The sequence below is a fragment of the Littorina saxatilis genome, linkage group LG5, assembly GCF_037325665.1.
Source record: "Littorina saxatilis isolate snail1 linkage group LG5, US_GU_Lsax_2.0, whole genome shotgun sequence".
Lineage (NCBI taxonomy): Eukaryota > Metazoa > Mollusca > Gastropoda > Littorinimorpha > Littorinidae > Littorina > Littorina saxatilis.
The window spans coordinates 27,530,455-27,552,600 of NC_090249.1; the positions used below are offsets into that span (position 1 = coordinate 27,530,455).

At 41.1% G+C, this 22,146-nt stretch overlaps 1 protein-coding gene across 2 annotated transcripts in view; it reads right to left on the reverse strand.

Moving 5' to 3' along the window:
• Positions 1–16,441, reverse strand: part of LOC138966740 (3'-5' exoribonuclease HELZ2-like) — a 33,193-nt gene extending 16,752 nt beyond the window's left edge. Inside the window, exons 1-6 of one of the 2 annotated variants that reach the window (XM_070339067.1) lie at positions 15,999–16,441; positions 11,296–11,357; positions 2,538–2,943; positions 1,957–2,008; positions 1,348–1,508; positions 44–317 (exon numbers count right to left, since the gene is read on the reverse strand). In XM_070339067.1, the coding sequence (XP_070195168.1) occupies positions 44–317; positions 1,348–1,508; positions 1,957–2,008; positions 2,538–2,943; positions 11,296–11,306 (904 nt within the window). In that variant the 5' untranslated portion in view covers positions 11,307–11,357; positions 15,999–16,441. The remainder of the gene's footprint in view (positions 1–43; positions 318–1,347; positions 1,509–1,956; positions 2,009–2,537; positions 2,944–11,295; positions 11,358–15,998) is intronic. The other variant, XM_070339068.1, reaches the window with a different exon arrangement.
• Between the last annotated feature and the right edge of the window lie 5,705 nt (positions 16,442–22,146).

Consider the following 22,146-nt stretch of genomic DNA (forward strand, 5'->3'; position numbering starts at 1 on the left):
TGTGAAAGTAAAACAAAAGTATTTTAAGCTCACACCAACATACCTCGCATCAGGATCCTGCGGTAATCTTTCGCTTCTCGGAGGAACCCTTTCCGGACAAAAGATGAGGCTGCTACTACCACGTTCATCTCCAAGAGTCTCTCCATCCTGTCGCTCACTGTGGACATCCCGGGCAGGGCGGACATTTTGCGAGTCTCGCCAACGAGAATGCTCAGTATCGTCATACTTTTGCTCGAGATCATGTGTGCAATGGGTGTCATGTCCACTTCCAGCCAGGCTGCAAGATCCGCTAGTAGTCTTTTATGCTGGAGGAGATTCTGGTGAATAGAACACGCTCTCGATGTAATAGCAAATCATCAAAGACAGGATCAGAAAACAACACGGAAGGGTTCTTTCCCTCAGGCATAAATAGTTCGACGACGGACTTTACAACAGGTAATTGTTGTACCACCATCTTAAAACGCTACATTTATGACATGTTCTGTTTTGATTGAGAACAGCGCAAATACAAAGTTGCAACATTCCTTTTTTTCCCAACAGAAGTAAGCATCGGTGTTTAGACAACAAAGCAAACGCCAGACCCTGAAAAAAAAATGTCCCATGTTCGGAACAGCATAGAGCCGGTGTAACACGAAATTTTTACTCCACGAAAAATTTACTCCGGAGTAAACATTTCGTACGAAATTCTTACTCCGAGTACACCTTTTGTAGGAGAAAAGAACTCCCCAAGGCACGAAAAAATTACTCCCTCCACGAAATTTGTACTCCCCATTTTTTTTTTACTTCCAGTCAAAATCTCGTTCGCGAAAATGGGATGCGGGCGAAGGGATAATGCCAATATGTGATCTCGCGCAAACGAATGTCGCGCTACCCTCCCTCCACCCCTTCCACCACCAAAACTAACAGGGGACAAGGGAGTAAAAATTTTGTACACCTGGCATGGAAAGTTAAATTGCTCGTGTTAGGGTGAAGTAATTTATTCTTTATTTATTCGTCAGGGGAGTAACATTTTTGTACGAAATGTTTACTCGGAACTCACCTGTCGTGGGGAGTAATTTTCTCGTGTAATGGGGGAGTACTTTTTCGAAAAGGAAGTAACTTTTGCGTACGAAATTTTTACTCCGGAGTAACAATCTCGTGGGAGTAATTTTCTCGTGTTACACCGGTACTGCACGTATCAGGGAAGGTATATAGACAGGAGCTTGCGTCAACAGAAATTGAATGTAATTGCACGTAACTGAAAAACTGTTTCGAAGGAGAGATTTTCGATTCTATACTGTACTACTAGTGAAACGCCAAACACTGGGTGTTCGTGAACATGTTTATTTTGAACTATCGCTCACTCACCGGCCAACCTTTGGTTCCTTCGCACTCTGTCTTCAGAGCACAGAATCTGTTGAGTTCTTCCAGCTGACGAGGACACACAGATCCTTTGGGGGAGAAATGGTACAGCAGTATGCCTTGTGCGTTTCTTTCCAGGCGTAATGTACGCGGAAAAACAGCCATCGCTAAAAGAATTAAACCAAGAGCAAATGACAGCGTGTGGAAATAATAAACCGAGACATAATAACTTCAAAAGAACATCCTTCCGTTTCTTTGTTTGAAAGTGCAGTTCTATCAATCAGATTCGTTGATAGTTGAAATAGGATATAACAGATACTTATTTCAGTCATCCTCATGTTTTGTTTGTGTCTGCGTAGTTAGCTGGTGTGTGTGTGTGTGTGTGTGTGTGTGTGTGTGTGTGTGTGTGTGTGTGTGTGTGTGTGTGTGTGCACAAGTATGTTTGTTTGTGTGCGTGGGTGGGTTTTTGCGTGTGTGTTTAGTTTGTTGTTGTTTTTGTGTGTAAAAAGGTTTCGTATTTATTCGTATTTCGTAATCTTAATTCAAAGATCTTGCGGTTGTCAAGAATTCTTTTTAAGTTGTGTTCACCAATCTGTAAGCTAAGTACACACTTACCACAGTACAGATACACCATTGTCTGCCGTGGGTCATAAACCTCTGCCTGGCTCTGAAAATGAAGGCCATTGCAGTTTATTCACCAAATAAAATGTGACACACTGGAGTTTATTTCTTAACTTCATTTTCTCGGGATACCATATTGAAGTAAAATCTCAACAACACGCTGTTGGCCCTGACACGATTGTTGGCCCATACATTATTGAATGCGATTGTACGCTGACTTACCTCAAATGTAGGCTTACATTGTCTTTGGGTGTACGATGACCTGTTGTGGCTTTTAGAGCTTACATTTTAAAGGAATTGGTTTTGTGATGCTCATGTGTCTAAATTCTTACTGCAGAGAGCTGTTAAGTGTCAACAAGACGTTTAGTAAAGTCCCCATACAATTTCATATCCATCTAAGAATTCTTTTTTTGAAAGCTTGATTTGTGGGGGGTGCCTATAACTGTATGTTATTGTTTGGGGTTTGGGACATTAATGTTGAGGCATGCATGGTCTGGTTAAATTCAAGCTATGCCTCCCTCAAAGATTAGAATTGAGAAGTGACATGCTTCTTGCAGGCTTTTCTTTGTCCTTACCAAGTTGACTCCATCCATTAGGTCAAAGACAGTCTTCAGTGCTCGGGTCATCACTGTCTCTTCCAAGGAAGCCTCCGTGCAGCCTTTGGCCTCGTAGCGCTGTCCCAGGTCTCGCAACACCAGCACAAGATCTTTTGCCGCACTGAAATCGAAGCGCTCGTGGGAGATCGCTCTTTCTGCCCTCGTAAAAAAAGGCTCGATAGCTTCCAAAAAGTCTTCGTGTGGGTCACCTTCAAAGATCTCCACAGCTCTTTGGGCATCGCCGAAGTTTTCGCTGGACTCCGGGGTGTCGGACTGCCGGACAGATGCGCTGTCACTGCCGTCTTCTGAAGTCTGCTGTTCGTCAGCCGAGGGCGGGGATTCTCTCCCTTCCTCCATGGTGAGGTTGTTTTCAGGTTTGGAGCCGCTGTTAAAAGGAAAATTAAGCTCATTCAATATGTACTTTATCGTACTATTTAAAGCAAACAACTCTTGTTTTATTATCACTGACTGTATTGTGGAGAAAAGCACAACAGAGTAAATAACTCTGGCACTACAAAGGAACCTACACTGCGGATTTCTAAAAAAAAAAATCCCCCAAAAAAAATCCCCCCCAAAAAATCGGTGCTCAGTCTTTATTTCTGTATTTCTATTCATGCATTCATGGATTAGTTTAAGGACTAATCATTACGGATTTAACTCGAAGGGAATTGTCTCCCAATTGTATGTTTAAGTCAGAGCTATTCCTACAAGCCAGACCTGTCGACAAAAACTTAACTCACCGCCAAGAGCGATTAAAGAAAACATCTTTTTCTCATGCCCCACTTGGCTCAAATAGCCTATAGGGTCAGAGTAAATCCCACGACCTTTTGACATGTAACTTGACTTGTTCGATTTTGAACCCCCCAAAAAGAATACGTGAACAGTTTACACAGATAAATCTGATCTTTTGTTAATGAACCTCGCCAAATAAAGGTCCACTCACTCATTTTCGACAGACGGATTTAAGAGAAAAACAACAGCTAATATGTTATAGTGAACACTCTTTTGAAAGAACCCCTGTCATAGATCATTTCTAAATTTTGTAAAAAGAGATAAATTAAACATTTATTTGGAATGATTTGTTTTGGTCCATTCTGCCTCTGCTCACAAGAATGAACGTCGTACTAACTGGATTGGTAACTGGCACAAATGTACAATTTCAGGACACATTTTTTGTTTTACACAAGAAGACTACAAAGATAATTTGCTACAATACGTAATACTGACATTATTTTGTAGTTTTTTATATTTAGTCAAGTTTTGACTAAATATTTTAACATCGAGGGGGAATCGAAACGAGGGTCGTGGTGTATGTGCGTGTGTCTGTGTGTCTGTGTGTCTGTGTGTGCGTGTAGAGCGATTCAGACTAAACTACTGGACCGATCTTTATGAAATTTGACATGAGAGTTCCTGGGTATGAAATTCATTTTTTTGATAAATGTCTTTGATGACGTCATATCCGGCTTTTCGTGAAAGTTGAGGCGGCACTGTCACGCCCTCATTTTTCAACCAAATTGGTTGAAATTTTGGTCAAGTAATCTTCGACGAAGCCCGGACTTCGGTATTGCATTTCAGCTTGGTGGCTTAAAAATTAATTAATGACTTTGGTCATTAAAAATCTGAAAATTGTAAAAAAAAATAAAAATTTATAAAACGATCCAAATTTACGTTTATCTTATTCTCCATCATTTGCTAATTCCAAAAACATATAAATATGTTATATTCGGATTAAAAACAAGCTCTGAAAATTAAATATATAAAAATTATTATCAAAATTAAATTGTCCAAATCAATTTAAAAACACTTTCATCTTATTCCTTGTCGGTTCCTGATTCCAAAAACATATAGATATGATATGTTTGGATTAAAAACACGCTCAGAAAGTTAAAACAAAGAGAGGTACAGAAAAGCGTGCTATCCTTCTTAGCGCAACTACTACCCCGCTCTTCTTGTCAATTTCACTGCCTTTGCCATGAGCGGTGGACTGACGATGCTACGAGTATACGGTCTTGCTGAAAAATGGCATTGCGTTCAGTTTCATTCTGTGAGTTCGACAGCTACTTGACTAAATATTGTATTTTCGCCTTACGCGACTTGTTTTCTGTTAATGTGCAATAATTACGTTATTGCTCATAATGATTTTATGACAAACGAGTTTCAGAATTGTGATTCCGCAAGACCTTCTTTTTTTCAGAAAAGAAGTATTAAAACACAATTTGTCATTCATAGTTCTGTTATTATGGTCTTTCGTGGAATCATCCTTTTTTGGTGCGCTTTTGGTTCGCATTACGTGTTCTTGGTATTTATAATACCTTTCCACACACAAACACACACACTACACACACACACACACACACACACACACACACACACACACACACACACACACACCGTTAGAAAAACGCTTATTTCAAAATACACACACATGCATGCATGCAAGGAAGCACGTACACACAAACACAAGGGAAGGGCACACACACACACACACACACACACACACATACACACACACATACACACACATACACACACACACACATACACACACACACACACACACATACACACACACACACACACACACAAACACAAACACACACACACACACACATAAAGGAAGGAAGCACAGGGAAGCGCTGACGCAAGCAAGCTTTCCTGCTGATTTTAGCCCGTCTCCCTTCCTTTGTCCCAAAACGAGCTGTGAACGAGTGTGATGATTTACTTTGTGCGGCAGTCAGCAAAGGCTAACCGAGACAGCGATTCTTCAGATATTCTTCAGATAGTTAAGCCGAGACTGTATTCGTCATGGTGACGTCACACGGTAAATGACGATGACGTAATTCTCGTAACCCAGTCTCTTGTCTGGGAAACGAAGGTGTTTTGTAAAAAAGAAAAGAATTTTTTTTAGTAAACAGAGAATTATAATGGCATGAAGCGATGCCATTGTTTAGGATTGCCTCAGGATTGCCAACATTCTCGTCCGTTCGAGAGCAATGTAACCAAGGTATTGCTTGACGACAGACAACAATCGTCGTAACGTAAATCAACGATCAGTTCCAGTCTGTTCGTCAAGGCCAGAGGAAGTCTTATGCGAAAGATTCTAGGCAGACACTGAATTCTCTACGTCGAGAATTGGACCAGCTGTTTTTACATTTAGTCAAGTTTTGACTAAATGTTTTAACATAGAGGGGGAATCGAGACGAGGGTCGTGGTGTATGTGTGTGTATGTGTGTGTGTGTGTGTGTGTGTGTGTGTGTGCGTGTGTGTGTGTAGAGCGATTCAGAGTAAACTACTGGACCGATCTTTATGAAATTTGACATGAGAGTTCCTGGGTATGATATCCCTGGCCATTTTTTTCATTTTTTCGATAAATGTCTTTGATGACGTCATATCCGGCTTTTTGTAAAAGTTGAGGCGGCACTGTCACACCCCTCATTTTTCAATCAATCAATCAATCAATGAGTCTTATATCGCGCATATTCCGTGGGTACAGTTCTAGGCGCTCTGCAGTGATGCCGTGTGAGATGAAATTTTATACGGCCAGTAGATTGCAGCCATTTCGGCGCATATTTACCTTTCACGGCCTATTATTCCAAGTCACACGGGTATAGGTAGACAATTATTAACTGTGCCTAAGCAATTTTGCCAGGAAAGACCCTTTTGTCAATCGTGGGATCTTTAACGTGCACACCCAATGTAGTGTACACGGGGGGAGGTTCGGACACCGAAGAGAGTCTGCACACAAAGTTGACTCTGTGAAATAAATTTCCGCCGAACCTGGGATCGAACTCACGCTGACAGCGGCCAACTGAATACAAATCCAGCGCGCTACCAATTGAGCTATATCCCCGCCCCAATGAAATTGATTGAAATTTTGGCCAAGCAATTTTCGACGAAGGCCGGACTTCGGTATTGCATTTCAGCTTGGTGGCTTAAAAATGAATTAATGACTTTGGTCATTAAAAATCTGAAAATTGTTAAAAAAAAAAAGTTTTTATAAAACGATCCAAATTTACGTTCATCTTATTCTTCATCATTTTCTGATTCCAAAAACATATAAATATGTTATATTTGGATTAAAAACAAGCTCTGAAAATTAAAAAAATTAAAAATTATGATCAAAATTAAATTTTCGAAATCAATTTAAAAATACTTTCATCTTATTCCTTGTCCGTTCCTGATTCCAAAAACATATAGATATGATATGTTTGGATTAAAAACACGCTCAGAAAGTTAAAACGAAGAGAGGTACAGTAAAGCGTGCTATGAAGCACAGCGCAACCGCTACCGCGCCAAACAGGCTCGTCACTTTCACTGCCTTTTGCACTAGCGGCGGACTACGTTCAATTTCATTCTGTGAGTTCCACAGCTTGACTAAATGTAGTAATTTCGCCTTACGCGACTTGTTTTTTGTTTGCAGTAGAAACTCGGGGTCAACACTGCTAAAATGTAACAAATACAGTCTTAGCTGTCATATATGCAAATTTTGTGTGATAAAAGCTTTGGCTGTGGACAGAAACGAGTCCGTTTTAGGCGGCAAATTTAGAATGAACGCTGCCCAAAGTTAAAACAAGTCGCGTAAGGCGAAAATACAATATTTAGTCAAGTAGCTGTCGAACTCACAGAATGAAACTGAACGCAACGCAACGCAGCAAGACCGTATACTCGTAGCATCGTCACTCCACCGCCCGTGGCAAAGGCAGTGCCCGTGGAATTGACAAGAAGAGCGGGGTATTCGTTGCGCTGAGAAGGATAGCACGCTTTTCTGTACCTCTCTTCGTTTTAACTTTCTGAGCGTGTTTTTAATCCAAACATATCATATCTATATATTTTTGGAATCAGGAACCGACAAGGAATAAGATGAAAGTGTTTTTAAATTGATTTCGAAAAAAAATTTTGATAATAATTTTTATATATTTAATTTTCAGAGCTTGTTTTTAATCCGAATATAACATATTTATATGTTTTTGGAATCAGCAAATGATGGAGAATAAGATAAACGTAAATTTGGATCGTTTTATAAATTTCTATTTTTTTTTACAATTTTCAGATTTTTAATGACCAAAGTCATTAATTAATTTTTAAGCCACCAAGCTGAAATGCAATACCAAAGTCCGGGCTTCGTCGAAGATTACTTGACCAAAATTTCAACCAATTTGGTTGAAAAATGAGGGCGTGACAGTGCCGCCTCAACTTTCACGAAAAGCCGGATATGACGTCATCAAAGACATTTATCAAAAAAATGAAAAAAACGTTCGGGGATTTCATACCCAGGAACTCTCATGTCAAATTTCATAAAGATCGGTCCAGTAGTTTAGTCTGAATCGCTCTACACACACACACACACACACACACACGCACACACGCACGCACACACGCACAAACACCACGACCCTCGTTTCGATTCCCCCTCGATGTTAAAATATTTAGTCAAAACTTGACTAAATATAAAAAGAGAAAATCAATCAATCAATCAATAGGACGCTTATATCGCGCATATTCCGTGGGTACAGTTCTAGGCGCTCTGCAATGATGCCGTGTGAGATGGAATTTTATACGGCCAGTAGATTGCAGCCATTTCGGCGCATATTCACCTTGCACGGCCTATTATTCCAAGTCACACGGGTATCGGTAGACAATTATTAACTGTGCCTAAGCAATTTTGCCAGGAAAGACCCTTTTGTCAATCGTGGGATCTTTAACGTGCACACCCCAATGTAGTGTACACGGGGGGTGTTCACACAAAGTTGACTCTGAAAAATAAATTTCCGCCGAACGTGGGGACGAACTCACGCTGACAGCGGCCAACTGAATACAAATCCAGCGCGCTTCCAACTGAGCTATATCCCCGCCCTAACGGTTTTGAGATTTCTGTTTCTGCAACTGTTTTGACATGTGCAAGTTCTCCAGAGAGGGTGAATATAGCGAATAAAACTTTTTTGAGCGCTCTAACGCCGTTTGTTTGTCAGAACAGGAGGTGGTCCATATTAGGAGCCGGTCCATATTAGGAGCCCTTCCCCTACTGTGTTTTCTCCAAGAACTTTTGAAGACTGAAGAATGACTTGTGTTCTCCCATTGTGGGCATCTATTTATTAACTAACTTGTGATAAATAGAGGATGTTGTGAAGTTTGAACAATCTATAGTTAGCCACTTATAAACAAAATTGTTCAAACCAATTAACGCTGTTGTGTATTCTTCTTTGGCAAGGGAGTACAGTGTCAGCACAGAAACAGATTGTGTGTATCTCGACCAAACATTAAATACCCTAGACCAATTGGTAAAATCGTCACAACGAGTTTCGTTTTCCTAGAACTGTTTTCGGTTCCAAGAGGCGCGCATTTCTGAAAAATGGCTGGATTCTCATTGACACTGTATTTAATTGCGTTTCGTCTGAGACTGAGTCTTAATTTCTCTCTCTCTTTTCTCTCTCTCTCTCTCTCTCTCTCTCTCTCTTTTCTCTCTCTCTCTCTCTCTCTCTCTCTCTCTCTCTCTCTCTCTCTCTCTCTCTCTCTCTCTCTCTCTCTCTCTCTCTCTCTCTCTCTGTGTGTGTGTGTTCTGTTGTTTCTTTTACTTTGCTCGAATGTTCTTCATGCATTGTCACTCGAAACTAAAACATTTCTCTGGTGAGTTTTGTACATGGTTATAATAAACTAAATTATCCTACATACGTGAGAGAGACACTCGTGAGATAATAATCGTTCAAATCACACGTGTGTATATCATGTAAATGAGGTCATGTCAAGCAAGTCTGGCAGGGACCTGTTTTTCCACTGCTTGTGATGCCAAAGTCACCGAGACAAACGTCATTATAGAAACAAAAATTGCGCTCGCTAATTACCCTCGATGAATCTTTAGAACTAACACGTCACGCCACACTTTCAGAGTGACGTTTCTTTGCTTTGACGTAATAGATTGCACGAGGCTTTAGAAGAGATCGAGGTTCAAAAACAAGCGTCTTCAGTGTAGCTGCCTCGTCTGCAAGACATTTTCAGTAAAATACACGTAAGTACAGTATGTAGGATAAACAGAATACTACATGGTTTGCTGTGTCGTACCAGATTTACACTCGTTGCTTTTTCAAATAGAGAACAGCTCGCTTTCGCTCGCAGTTCAATATTTAAAAAAAAAAACTCGTGTAAATCTGGTACGACACAGCAAGCCATGTAGTATTCTCTATTTCTTATGCCTTAATTGCGTATGACTATGTTGTTGTTTGGTGTGCCCGTCCTGCGTTGTATTGTGAAGTGTCACAGATGGGCTGTGCTCTATTTTTTTTGTAACACTCTCGTCTTACCATAATTCATTGATACATGTACAGTAACCGTATGTATTACTGTTTTCGGTTCACTCATTATACATAATATGACATAACATAACATAACATAACATTAAAAACCGTCTACAGGCCCACGAAAGAAACATGAATAATTCTGGTGTTTTTTCTTCGTATTATCCTTACAGGATTGTCTGAAACTGATGCTAAGCTTTCCAAATCATTTAACATGTTTTTAATAGGTCGTACAGCTGTGTCAGCTTGAGAAGAAAAAAAGTGTGTGAGATATCGCGCTGTGGCCCGTTTCGGGCGCGGAATGTGTTTTGACGCGTGTTTTTGCCAAACGCGCATGCCATATAAATGCAACGTTAAGTGTTCTGCTGTGTTACTCATCACAGCCAGTGAAATGCAGTGTAGGCCTACAGTTCTACGCAATGCTGCACTCCTAATCCGACTTTGGAGCTGAGCCGTCTAAGCTACATTCAAAGGGTTGGGGTCAAGTTACACCAGACACGGAAGCTTGGGCGAGGAGGGCTCACAAGAAAACTAAAGAAGAGGAAGAGAAATATGTGTGTGTGTGTGTGTGTGTGTGTGTGTGTGGGGGGGGGGGGGGGTCTCAGTTGTATTGCGAACATAAATTTGGCTGTATTTAGTTTGACTCTAGCGCTTGAATTTGAGACCAAAAGATCAATGTGGTCCATGTCTCCCAGTATATATATATATATATCTCTGCTCCTATGTGTTTTTCTTCTTCTTCCGGCAACGCATTTATGACGCCGCGATTAATCAAAGTGCAGCAAAAACTCATACAACAAACAGCACAGACAAATCTAGCCTACCCACATTGGGAGACATTTGTGAATAAATTATTGCCATGTGATTGCGAATATTGATCAAGCGGCAAACACACACGCAAAAACACTGGTGCACTTCTCATGCAGTGAGAAGCAGACCGGTGTGTATCAAACCTGAGCCATGCAACGGAGTAAACAATGGCATGACAAAGATTGTGCGTGAATGGACAGACACGCTTGGAAACACAAAAATACAAACTCCCTCATAATATTAACACTGAGCCTTACCCTTGAAATTAATACACAATACTGTGTCAAGAGGTTACTGTCCGGTAAAATAAGTGTGCAGAGATAATATGCAAGTTTTTGCTGGTATTCGCCGCATTAATAGTGGCCAAAAGGCAAGCATTTGCAGGTTCTATTTTAGGAACCGTCATCGTCATTGTCATCATCGTTATCGTCATCATCATCGTTATCATCTAAGCAACAACGTCATCATTGTTAATCGATCACGCACACTTGAAGCGAAACTAGGACTGCTAGGAAACGCTGATTAAACTATGGCAGTCTCTACAGCCTGCTATTTTTAAGCAACATTCAAAGCTAGTGTTTTTGGGGAGGATACGAAATCACACGTCGGGTTATCATCTGCACAAACAAAGAACTTACTAGAGTCCCATCTGTGTGTCTTGGTGCACAGAAGCCCGAGTAAAATGCGAGACAGGAAGCGGCTGAAAAAAGAACAACAGAAGACGAGGTGTTTCAGTGTCGTCTGCTCACTTTGGTTACTTAGGCCCTATTACTCATCGTTGTCGTAACAGCACCATTCTTCTTCACATACACTTTCACTGTACTCCAATATATGTGCGTCTTGATGCACTACAAACGTTTAGAAAGAGGTACACAACTGGAAGAAGAGTAGAAGACTGTTGTTTTCAGTGTCGTCTGCTCACTGTTTTTTTGCACCTCGTCGTTGTCGTAATGGCGGAAGCCTTTTTAACACAAAGAACCATAATTGTGTTTTGTCGCACAAGAAATTATTATTTACAGAAGAAAGTAAGCTTTGAAGAAGGATGACTGCAGACGTATTTTGAGAGTCGCCTGCTCCTTCAGTTCTTAGGGCCTGATCGAGTCGTTGTCGTAATAGCGAAATTCTCACACAAAGAGCCTGCTATAGTTTCATCATTGTATTTTGACGCGTAGGAAAGAGATCTTTACAGAGGGCTTAAAAAAGAATGAATGCAGACGTATTTTTATGAGCAATTTGCATACTACGGTTCTTGTCACCACATTTCGCGTCAGTTATCGTAATAGCAAAATTTTGTTCATAGGAGGTTAAACAAAAAATGTCCTATAATTCTGTGTTTGTATCTTGAGGTTTAAGATTCGAACATTTCTAAAAATGATTCAGAAATTGAAGTACGAATGTAGAAGAACGTCAGTGCTTCAGTGTCGCCTGATCGGGTTGTTGCAGAACAAAACCACACGTAGCAGTGCACAATATTCGTCCTATAAGTTCTAACACCTAGCACACACCCTTGTACACAATTCGCGAGACTGATTCTGTGCAGTGAGGTAAATGCACCTTAATTTGACTGCTAATGAAATGTCGTCTGCTCCGGCTGTTAAAACGGCGGTGCACTGTCGATCGCGACGGTGCTGTTTGTTTTGTTACGAATCGCCCGGGCACCAAAGCCAGACAACACACAACAGGCAAAATTCAGTGACGATCAGACAACAAGGAAGCCACACTGATAACCTCGTGCCAAAATTTGCTGGCGTCATAAATAGAACACCACGACACACACCTAATAAATGAGCAGTTGGTTAACCATTTGCCTTAAAAGTTACGCTCTTAACTTAGATTCTTTTTCTATGGTGTGAGGCAAACCGAACGGCAAGCACACGTTAAACACATTTGTGTTGCCACTGGTGTTAAAAGTCAAGCGTAAAGCAATTTTGTTGCCACACACAACACCGTCCTAGTAAAACACAAGTGGGGTCTTTCCAAGAACATAATTATGCAGTTAAGTTTATAACGAACTACACGTAAGAAAGACAGAACGGTAAAGCTACACGTGACAGTAGCAAGTGCGCAGTTTTGACTGTCTTTATCAATTAAGGTGCGCATGTTTAATTAAGCCTCATTTTTTTTCAGTAGTGTCACAGACTGAAGAAGGGACATTGTGTTCACTTTCAGTTTCACTGAAGCAGTGCTCTTCTCTTTGCCAGTGCTAGCTTTAACTACTACTAGTTATATATAATATGTCTAGAGCGCAAATATCCAGGGTTAAACCCTACTCAGAGCGCTTTACATTCATTGAGAAAAACAGACACACGCAAAGTCATTGTTTACATCTCATTCACAAAAATATAAATTATAACACATCGCACAATAAAACATTGTAAAACAAAACACACACACACACACACACACACACACACACACACACACGAAGCACTACACATTAGTGAAAGGCTATGTACAATGTATAGAGAACATAATTAACATCAGGAACGGACTCGGCTTGACAGGGTGTTTAAGATAGACATTTTAGGAAATGGTGTGTTTTAAGTTTCGATTTGAACAGTGATAGGGATGCAGGGCAACTGCGGAGGTCAGTGGGCAAAGAATTCCAAACAGAAGGTGCTCGGTACTAAAGGGACTTCCTTTCGCAGGTTTCAATTGAGATTTAATTTTTGTATTTTGATGAGCTTTTTAGAGCTGGACCTGAGAGCGAGAGGGTTCGTAAACGTGCAGTACTGACTTACTCAAGATTTCTGTCGGTCTAAGTTTTCTAAAGCCAGGTATTAAGAACAACAAATGTGTATTTTAGTTCAAAATGCCTTTGCCATTGATGACATATCTTCAATATGGTTTAAAAGTATTTTATTCAGAAAATATAGGGTGACATAGTAGTCATGCAATTGGGGCAACACATGTCTTATCATATTAGAATAAACCTTTTAAACACATTCTGACTTCGGCCCCTATTTCCCCTGCATAAACAAAAAAACAAAAAAAAAAATGTTTTATGGATGTTGCACGTAAAAATCATGACCGATCTGTCACAGCAAGCGCTAAAAAGTTACATGTGATGTGCCTTTAAAAAGTGACATGTGGTGTGTCTTTAAAAAGTGACATGTGCATGCGCCGTGCCTTTGGCCCCCAGACAAAATAATATAAAGAGCAGACTGGGTCGTTTTAAGAAAGAGTCTTTCATATGACTCGACTGTACAGTTTGTTTTCGTGACACTTTAAAGTGGACCGTTGACGTGTGTGATGCATTTTCAACCATATTTCAAATATTCTATAAATATTCTATACTGCTAATTGTGACATTATCAACATGTACTTACAGCTTCTGGTTGGGGTTCACAAAACACCTGCGAAGCTCAATATGTAATTGAATACCAATCAAGATGAGAAATAAAGCGATCTCTTAATCGACAGATGTCAAAAAAGCACATGACCCAGGTCATACAGGTAAACAGAAAGAACTTTTCAAAGCTGCCATGTTTACAGAACAGGCACACGAGAAAACAGCACCTTGTGTTGTACCTATTAGTGGAAAGGCCCAATTGGCTTTTTGGATTGAGAGACCAATATATGATAGCACATTAAAAACATTAACGACGGCTAGAGATCTCGACAAACTGTTGCCAAAAAAAAAAGAGCTCAGAAACCTTACTGGGTGTATATGTTTCAAAAAGAGTCATTTCGATAGAAGCCTCGTGTGTTCTGAAAAAACGTGCAGTAGGCTCACCCCCTCTACTGTCACCTCAGTGCGACATATGCTTATTGCGAGCGAATGCTGCCGCAGGGGTATTTTTAAAGAAAAAAGGTCTACGCCCATAAACTTTGCTGCGTGAGTTCTAAAGACTACCGGGAGGGGGGGGGGGGGGTTGTTGTTCTCGAATGCCTGATGTAGCCTACGATGTTTGGAGAAGAGAGAGAGAGAGAGAGAGAGAGAGAGAGAGAGAGAGAGAGAGAGAGAGAGAGAGAGAGAGAGAGAGAGAGAGAGAGAGAGAGAGAGAGAGAGAGAGAGAGATGTGCACGGTTCTAACATTGACACGAGTCACTGAGACGATAATCTGCATTGGATATTGTGTCGTTCTGTATGGTGTGTGTTATCATGTGTATCATACGCACATTTTCTTATATTAGATGATGAGAAGAAACAAATATAAAAAATCGCCATCGCCATCACACAGAGAGTGCGAAAAAGGGGGAGGGCGTAGTTGGTATTGATTGTAAAAGGAGATGTACTTTTTTAAGTTACCAGCACACACACACGCACACACACACACACACACACACACACACACACACACACACACACACACACACACACACACAGAGCAGTGTAGTGTAGTGACCTCAACAGTCGGTTATAAACCGAGTTTTTTTCCTTAAAGAATTTACCTTGACACCATCTGTTTTCTTATCTAAGAAACCGACTTTCTCAACAAAAGAAAGACGGACAGACAGTCGAAAAGGAACAGGTCAGTCTGATTCAGCGGCGTAGTGTGCAGAATCAACAACCGCTGGGGAAAATCAATTTTACACAACGAATGTCATCCTAACCGCTGGAAAAAGGTTTCTTAACTACAATGAGATCGATGCTGATAAAAATAGACTTCGCTTAAAGATACCGTCCTTACCGTGTAAAACATCTTGTAAATCAAAACAGTTTTGTTCAAGCTTTTACACAGGATAACAACACGCTACGGTACTACGTGACTTGGACACATACCAAAAAATCACAGCGACAGTCATGCTGTTGACTAACTTGGATGCGTCCAAGTGGTGGGATACTGCTGGAAGTCCATGAAGTGGTTTACATGATGGTTTACAGGATGGTTTATATGATGGTTTATATGATGGTTTTCATGATGGTTTATCTGATGGTTTACATGATGGTTTACATGGGAAGGGTAGAATTTTGGAGTGGTTGGCCATAATGTAACGCCTCGAGGTGCCTCCAACACATGTGACAGCTTCCAAAGCACGCAATTTGCAAACAACGACGCCTGGGCGTTATGGTGTCGTCGGCTGTTAATCAAAATCCATACAGTACATCCACACAAAATCCGCGATACAAAAATAATAAAAATAAATAGCGTTGTATAAATAAATATTAAAAAAACGACAGGGATTTTCTTTTCGTGAAATTCGACTAAATTAGGCCTAATGCATAGCATGCACAATGTATTACATTTAGTCCGGATGCTAGGACAATCTCAGTCAGTCTATGTGCTTCACAAATCGTGTCAGTCCGTAGATAAACATAACTAAAACAAACTACAAACCACTTACTATTGACAGTCAAAGAGATCAAAATAAAATAACAACTTCAAAACATTCTTACCTTTTGAGTGCCGCAAGCTCTATTGCCAGTACGAACACACGGCGTCTGCGCAGAGAAAAGACACTCTGAAGTCTCTCGTTTAGTTCTCTCGTTTAGTGTAAACACAATGTACTAATGATTTAATGCACCAGAATAGACGTCTTTCAAATTGTAAACAACTATCTGCGCTAGTGCGCCACAGTCGATCGACGCAACATTTGATAACTCAGTCGCAACAACAATGCAAAAAAACACACCGCTTCCTTCTTCTTCTACACTGCACTGCCTTCAACATGTTTGGATCGAGGAAGCTTTATAGACAACGCGCAGAAGTATTACGTTATTCTCCTCCTACTGAACTGCTGTTTCGCATTCTCAACTCGATTCCAAGAAACAACGCTGCCGGGATTTTCCCATGAAGCTGACTCAAGTATTGATTTTGCTGCGCTGTGGTCTTAGACGAAAGTGAGTTCTGCGTTTGTTTACATTCTTACCTGTTAAAAGAGCCTAGTTTCAGTTTCGACACAGCTGACTGTGTGTACACGTACAGTACACGGCGTCACGCGTTAAAAATAGAGAACCTTTATCGGGACTGGTTTTGTGAAGCCTCGGGTGACCTGAATAAAGCACAGGCATGTGGAAGTTGATGGTTCTCCTCTGAATTAGCTTGAGTTAATTACGATTCTGTGAATATATACACATGCACTACCACATCACACACACACACACACACACACACACACACTCACACACACACACACACACACACACACACACACACTCACACACTGTGACACAAGTTACACACACACACACACACATGCACTACCACCAGCACCCCATCCGGGCCAATCCCCACTGAGCGCCATTCCTCATCCACGACGTGAACATGCACCGACACGCACACACATATCCTTGCCACAAAGGGTCAAAAATCCAAAAAATAAGCCCTTAAAAAAATAAGGCCTTATTTTTGAAAATATGCCCATATTTGTGAAAATATGCCCATATTTTTGAAAATATGCCCATATTTTTGAAAATATGCCCATATTTTTGAAAATAAGCCCTTATTTTCCATGATTAAGGCCTTAAATCTTTAAGCCCTTAACAAAATATGGGCATAAAAAAATAAGCCCTTATTTTAAAATAAGGCCTTACGAGAAATAAGGCCTTATTTCTGTAAGGCCTTAATAAAAATAAGGGCATACAAAAATAAGGGCATACAAAAATAAGGGCATAAAAAAAATAAGGGCTTAAAAAAATAAGGCCTTATTTTTTTGACCAATCATGAAGCTGAATAGAAGTCGGCTGCGCCACACATGCGCAGAGATCTCATAACATACATGGCGAATGGGTTCAGTGATCGTGATGAACTTTTGAGAAGAATTTGTGCTGAATTTGGAAATTGCGAGAGAATTGGGGTTTCCGATGAAGTGTATGCGCGCTCAAGGTAAGCATTGTTTACATGAAATGACTGTTTCATTTATATCAGTGTATACATCTTGATCGCTTTCGAATGTCCGGATGCGCAGTAGCTATGCGCAGAAAAATAAGGGCATATTTTTTTTAGGGCTTATTTGTGTATGCCCTTATTTTTTATGCCCTTATTTTTTTAAGGTCATAACAGAAATAAGGCCTTATTTCAGTAAGGCCTTAACAGAAATAAGGCCTTATTTCATTATGCCCTTATTTCCTTATGGCTGTAAATATTTAAGGGCTTATTTTAGAAAATAAGGCCTTATTTTAGAAATAAGGGCTTATTTTCACAAATATGGGCATATTTTCAAAAATAAGGCCTTATTTTTTTAAGGGTTTATTTTTTTGGATTTTTGACCCTTTGTGCCAAGGATACACACACATCTCAGATTCTTACTCCACTCGAGCAGATGAAAACTCTCTCCCCCCCTCTCTCTCTCCCCTCTCTCTCTCTCTCTCGTATAATCGATTAGCTTCTCATCCAGGATCATATTCAACCACTCCAGAATACTCAGCAAAATTGTTTCTACCGGGTGCCTGTGGAACATGCTCCAATAGTGTGAGTGCACGCAGTCAGCACGCGCAGCAGTGCGTTTTATGTTTTGACTGCTTCAAAGTTCAACATTTCGATTTTCGAGAAAATTGGATGGAGTCCAAAAAAGCACGACGTACGAGGAACATGACGATAACAGAATCGGATTTTGATTGGGGCTACTACTTCGGGCTTTCCCGATCCTTGTTCTGACTGTTTCGGCCGTTCTAGTACGATTTGATAACGACTCGAGCCCATTGCTTGTAACTTTATCTTGTTCGGTTTCAAACGAAAGAAGGATGGTAGTGTCGAGTTTCAGCTTCGTAAGAAACCAAGTGTTGCTGATTTTGCTGTTGTTGTAATATGTATTATATAATCATGTCACCTCGTAGTGGTCAATGTGTGTGTACGTGTGTGTGGAGACCAGAACTTGAACTACTCCGGCGATTTCCATGAAACTGTTATACATATGTTATACATATTCTTTCACCCCCCCCCCCCCTTTTTCGATAACTGTCAATGATTACGTCTTATTCTGCTTTTAGTGTTAGTTGAGGCGGCACTAGCTGCCACGCCATCGTTTTTTTTAATCAATTGTTTGACATTTTCAGTGTCAGCCAAACTTTTACTTATTGCTGACTATGGGATTGCATTTCAGCTTTGCAAGCTGAAACTTTGATTAATTAGTCTGTTTATCAAAGTGGTGATTAGAATCGATTTTTCGCAAACAGATTTAAAATTATTGCATTGTGTTCCTTACCATCTACTGAATAAAAAATATGTTGCGTTTGGATTTAAAAAACAAGAGCTCACAAATCAAGAAAATCAAAAATTTTAGTAATAAATTTTCATTTGATTAATATACTTACCCAACTCACATATAGCAATTAACCCATAGTTCAGTGCTGATACCGCTGTACGCGTCCCCTTGGTAACAAGGAAGACGCCTCTAAAAAAGAGTGACCTGAGACCCGTAAGGGTGTCTAGGCCAGCCCGAAAGCGAGGCTGCCCTCTGTATGCGCGCGCATACGTCACCATATTCTCATTCTACACGAAGCCCAACTCACTTATTTTTTAGGCCCAAATACCCCCCACAGCGGGGAGGCGGGAGGGAATAAACGATGCCGTGAGTTGAGTAAGTATATTAATCAAATGAAAATTTATTACTAAAATTTTTGATTAAATTACATATCTTACCCAACTCACATATAGCAGATTGCTACTATAGGAGGGGGGTACTCACCAACTTAAGACCGCAGAGCCTGCCCTGCGGCCACAAGAGCCGGCAGAGCCGAACTGCCATCTTGCCGCCTTGCAGCAACCTCTCTCAAGTAGAAATTGATGAAAACAACTTCAGATTTCCAATAAGCCGCCACAAGGACCTCTGAAAGGAGCCCCGCTGAGAGAAGCACAGCCAAAGAAGACGCCCAAGCTCTAGCTTCACGAGTCCTGGCTGTTGTGAGCGGAAAAACCACCCTGACATCGCCTGACTGGCTCTGCAACCATGCGTAGGCTTGCTTAATAGTCATTGACACCCACTTAGCCAAGGTAACCTTCAAGATATCCTTCCCACACACCGTGTTGAGGGATATGAACAATACCCTTTGAGTGTCTGAGCGAATCAGTGAAGACCTAGATAGGCAGCCTAAAGCCCTGACAGGGCAATTTGACAGATTAGGATCTCCAGGAGCGAGTATATCGCTCAAGGGAGGAATACGAATGCGAGGAGAAGATTGTTCAGGCTTTGGTTTTTAGCGAGAAAATTAAGCCTGCCTTTCAAGGAGTAGGAGCCATCCCTCTCCAGAGAAATATCTTTAGCGAGATCAGACAGAGCGTTCACTTCGCTACCGTGCCTAAATAATGTGGCAGTCCATCCAGCTAAGGTTGACTCCAAAGTTGATAGATATTCTTTCTATCTTTAACCGGTGTTTAACGTCGTTTCTAACCGTTCAAGGTTAAAACGCGACGGAGTTGAAAGATAAGAACAAGAGCCATTAGACTCAATGATCTGAAAAGATCAGCGCGAGTCAGAAAAATCTTCGAAACTCGAAATGTTCAATTGGCTAAATATGACTCTAGAGGAGCCAGATTATTGCTAAAAGGTTTGAACTGTGAATCGAAGTTGGTTTCTCCAGTTTCTGCTTATTTGACAGAAATTTTGAAAGAAACCTAAATGCCATAGATCAGTCTTTCTCCAAAAAGCTGTCTATAGCAAACCTAGCCAGAAAATACACTTACTCCCACTTCTCACAGAAGCTACTAGAGTAAGCATGGCCGCTTTCCGTGATGATCAGCAAGGCTAGTTTTGTTAAGAGTCAAAGAATCCAATCTCAATAGCTCCAAAAACTAGGAGCAAAGCCCAAGAAAGGACTGGGGATTAGCTTTCAGTCAGCCTAATGCAGGCTCTCTTAAACGTGCTGGTTAAAAAGCCACCACGAGAAAATTTACACTGAGCTGTTTCAGTGTAACTGATACCACATAATGTCTAAACACAAAACGTGGGAGAAGAATCGGAAAGCCAGAATAGGTGGATCGCCACCTGCATTGAACAAAGAGAGGAGGAGTTCTTTCCGTTAAAAAATACGCCCTTTGTTCCAAGCCAGTCACCGTGACAAGAAAACGAAGACGCTAAACCCCTATACGAACTCTGAGCTAAGTCCAGAGTTGAGGCAGAAGCCCCTGAGCATCTCAAAAATACCCTTACAGTAGACACCCGTGTGATTCAAGTGTGAGAAAAAACGGTGCCCTCTTGCCAGCCTTACGAGGTCTGGCAACCAAGATTGAACGGGCCCATACTGAGAGACCGGCGGGCCGCTCAAAGTAAAGTCAAATGTATTGACCTTCCATGCTCTAGGATCCAGAAACAAGGAGCCGAACCTAAGCAAAAGGCGATAGTACCAAAAGGCAAAAGCTTCTATCGGCGGCTTCTCTCATTCACCCAAAGAAGCAAAAGCGCGTGGTGAGATAGAGTCCACTCCGAGTGGACATTCATGACCGACAGACTTAGCGAGTCCGCTAAGTCCTTGAGCCTCCCATGAAGGTACTTCGCTGCTAAAAAGATCTCGTAATGGTAAAACCACACAAGAACCTCTCATGATCCATGCGGAAGCGATAGGGAGTGAGAAACCCCCTTTTCTTGAAGAGAAAAGCACCACTGTGGTGTCGTCTGTTTGAAACAACACACGTTCCAGCCCTTTGTTCGATTGCTTAACGACCAGCCGACCACAAAGGGCCATATCAAAGCTGAGCTGCCTTGAACATCTAATGTGTTCCAGCCCTGCACTCCAAGTAACACCTGAAGTAAAGGACTTCTATAAAGAGCCGCTTGCACAATCTCCTCAAAGAGATCAAAAACGGCCAAACAATCGATATACTTTATAAATAAATCAGAACTCTGAAGCTCTGACATCAATAAAAAACAGCCACTTCCGATCTATTTTGTGAATCAAAATGTGGAAGTAACAACCAAACGATCCCTGTAAGATACCCAAAAGGGAGGCACCAGTGAATCCCTCCAAAAACAGAAAGACCTAATCCCCCTTAGCCATAGTGGAAAACACAAAGGCGAAAAGGAGAGTGATGCCAAGCACTAACTTTCAGTTGACATAACTGTCGGAAGTGTAAGAGAAAGCGTGCTTTGTGTGCCCAGCAACACCCACCGCAACCTGCCCCAGGGGAAGAGCGGTGGATATTTGACACAGCCATGCCGCGAAAGCGAGGGTATGGAGACAAAAGCTAAAGTCAAGAAAGGCGAGCCTGAAGCTTTTCTTTGAAAACGAGCAAAAGCCAAAGCCTGCCGGGCGCTTTCCTTTTGCAGTGAGCTTCTCTTTGTTAGGGAAGAATCCGCGTGCATAGAAGCGGACTTACAAAGAGAACCTTCAAGCAAAGAAGAAAAGAAAGTCTCAACAAAAGAACAATACTTTTAGGAAGAGACAGGCAAACAGCAAAGCTACATCCTATGTATCTGAGTCCTGTCGGAACACAAAGAAATCCAGATAGGACGTAACCGCACAAGAGAGAGAACAAAAGCAAGTCTTGTTCAAAGGCGATATTCGTAAAGAAAGTGCGGACACAATCCACCACAGCCAGGAGATCCTTGTCCTTACAAACGGACAGTTTCTCCTTGCTATTAACACCCAGATGGATGTTCGCCAACTCCGG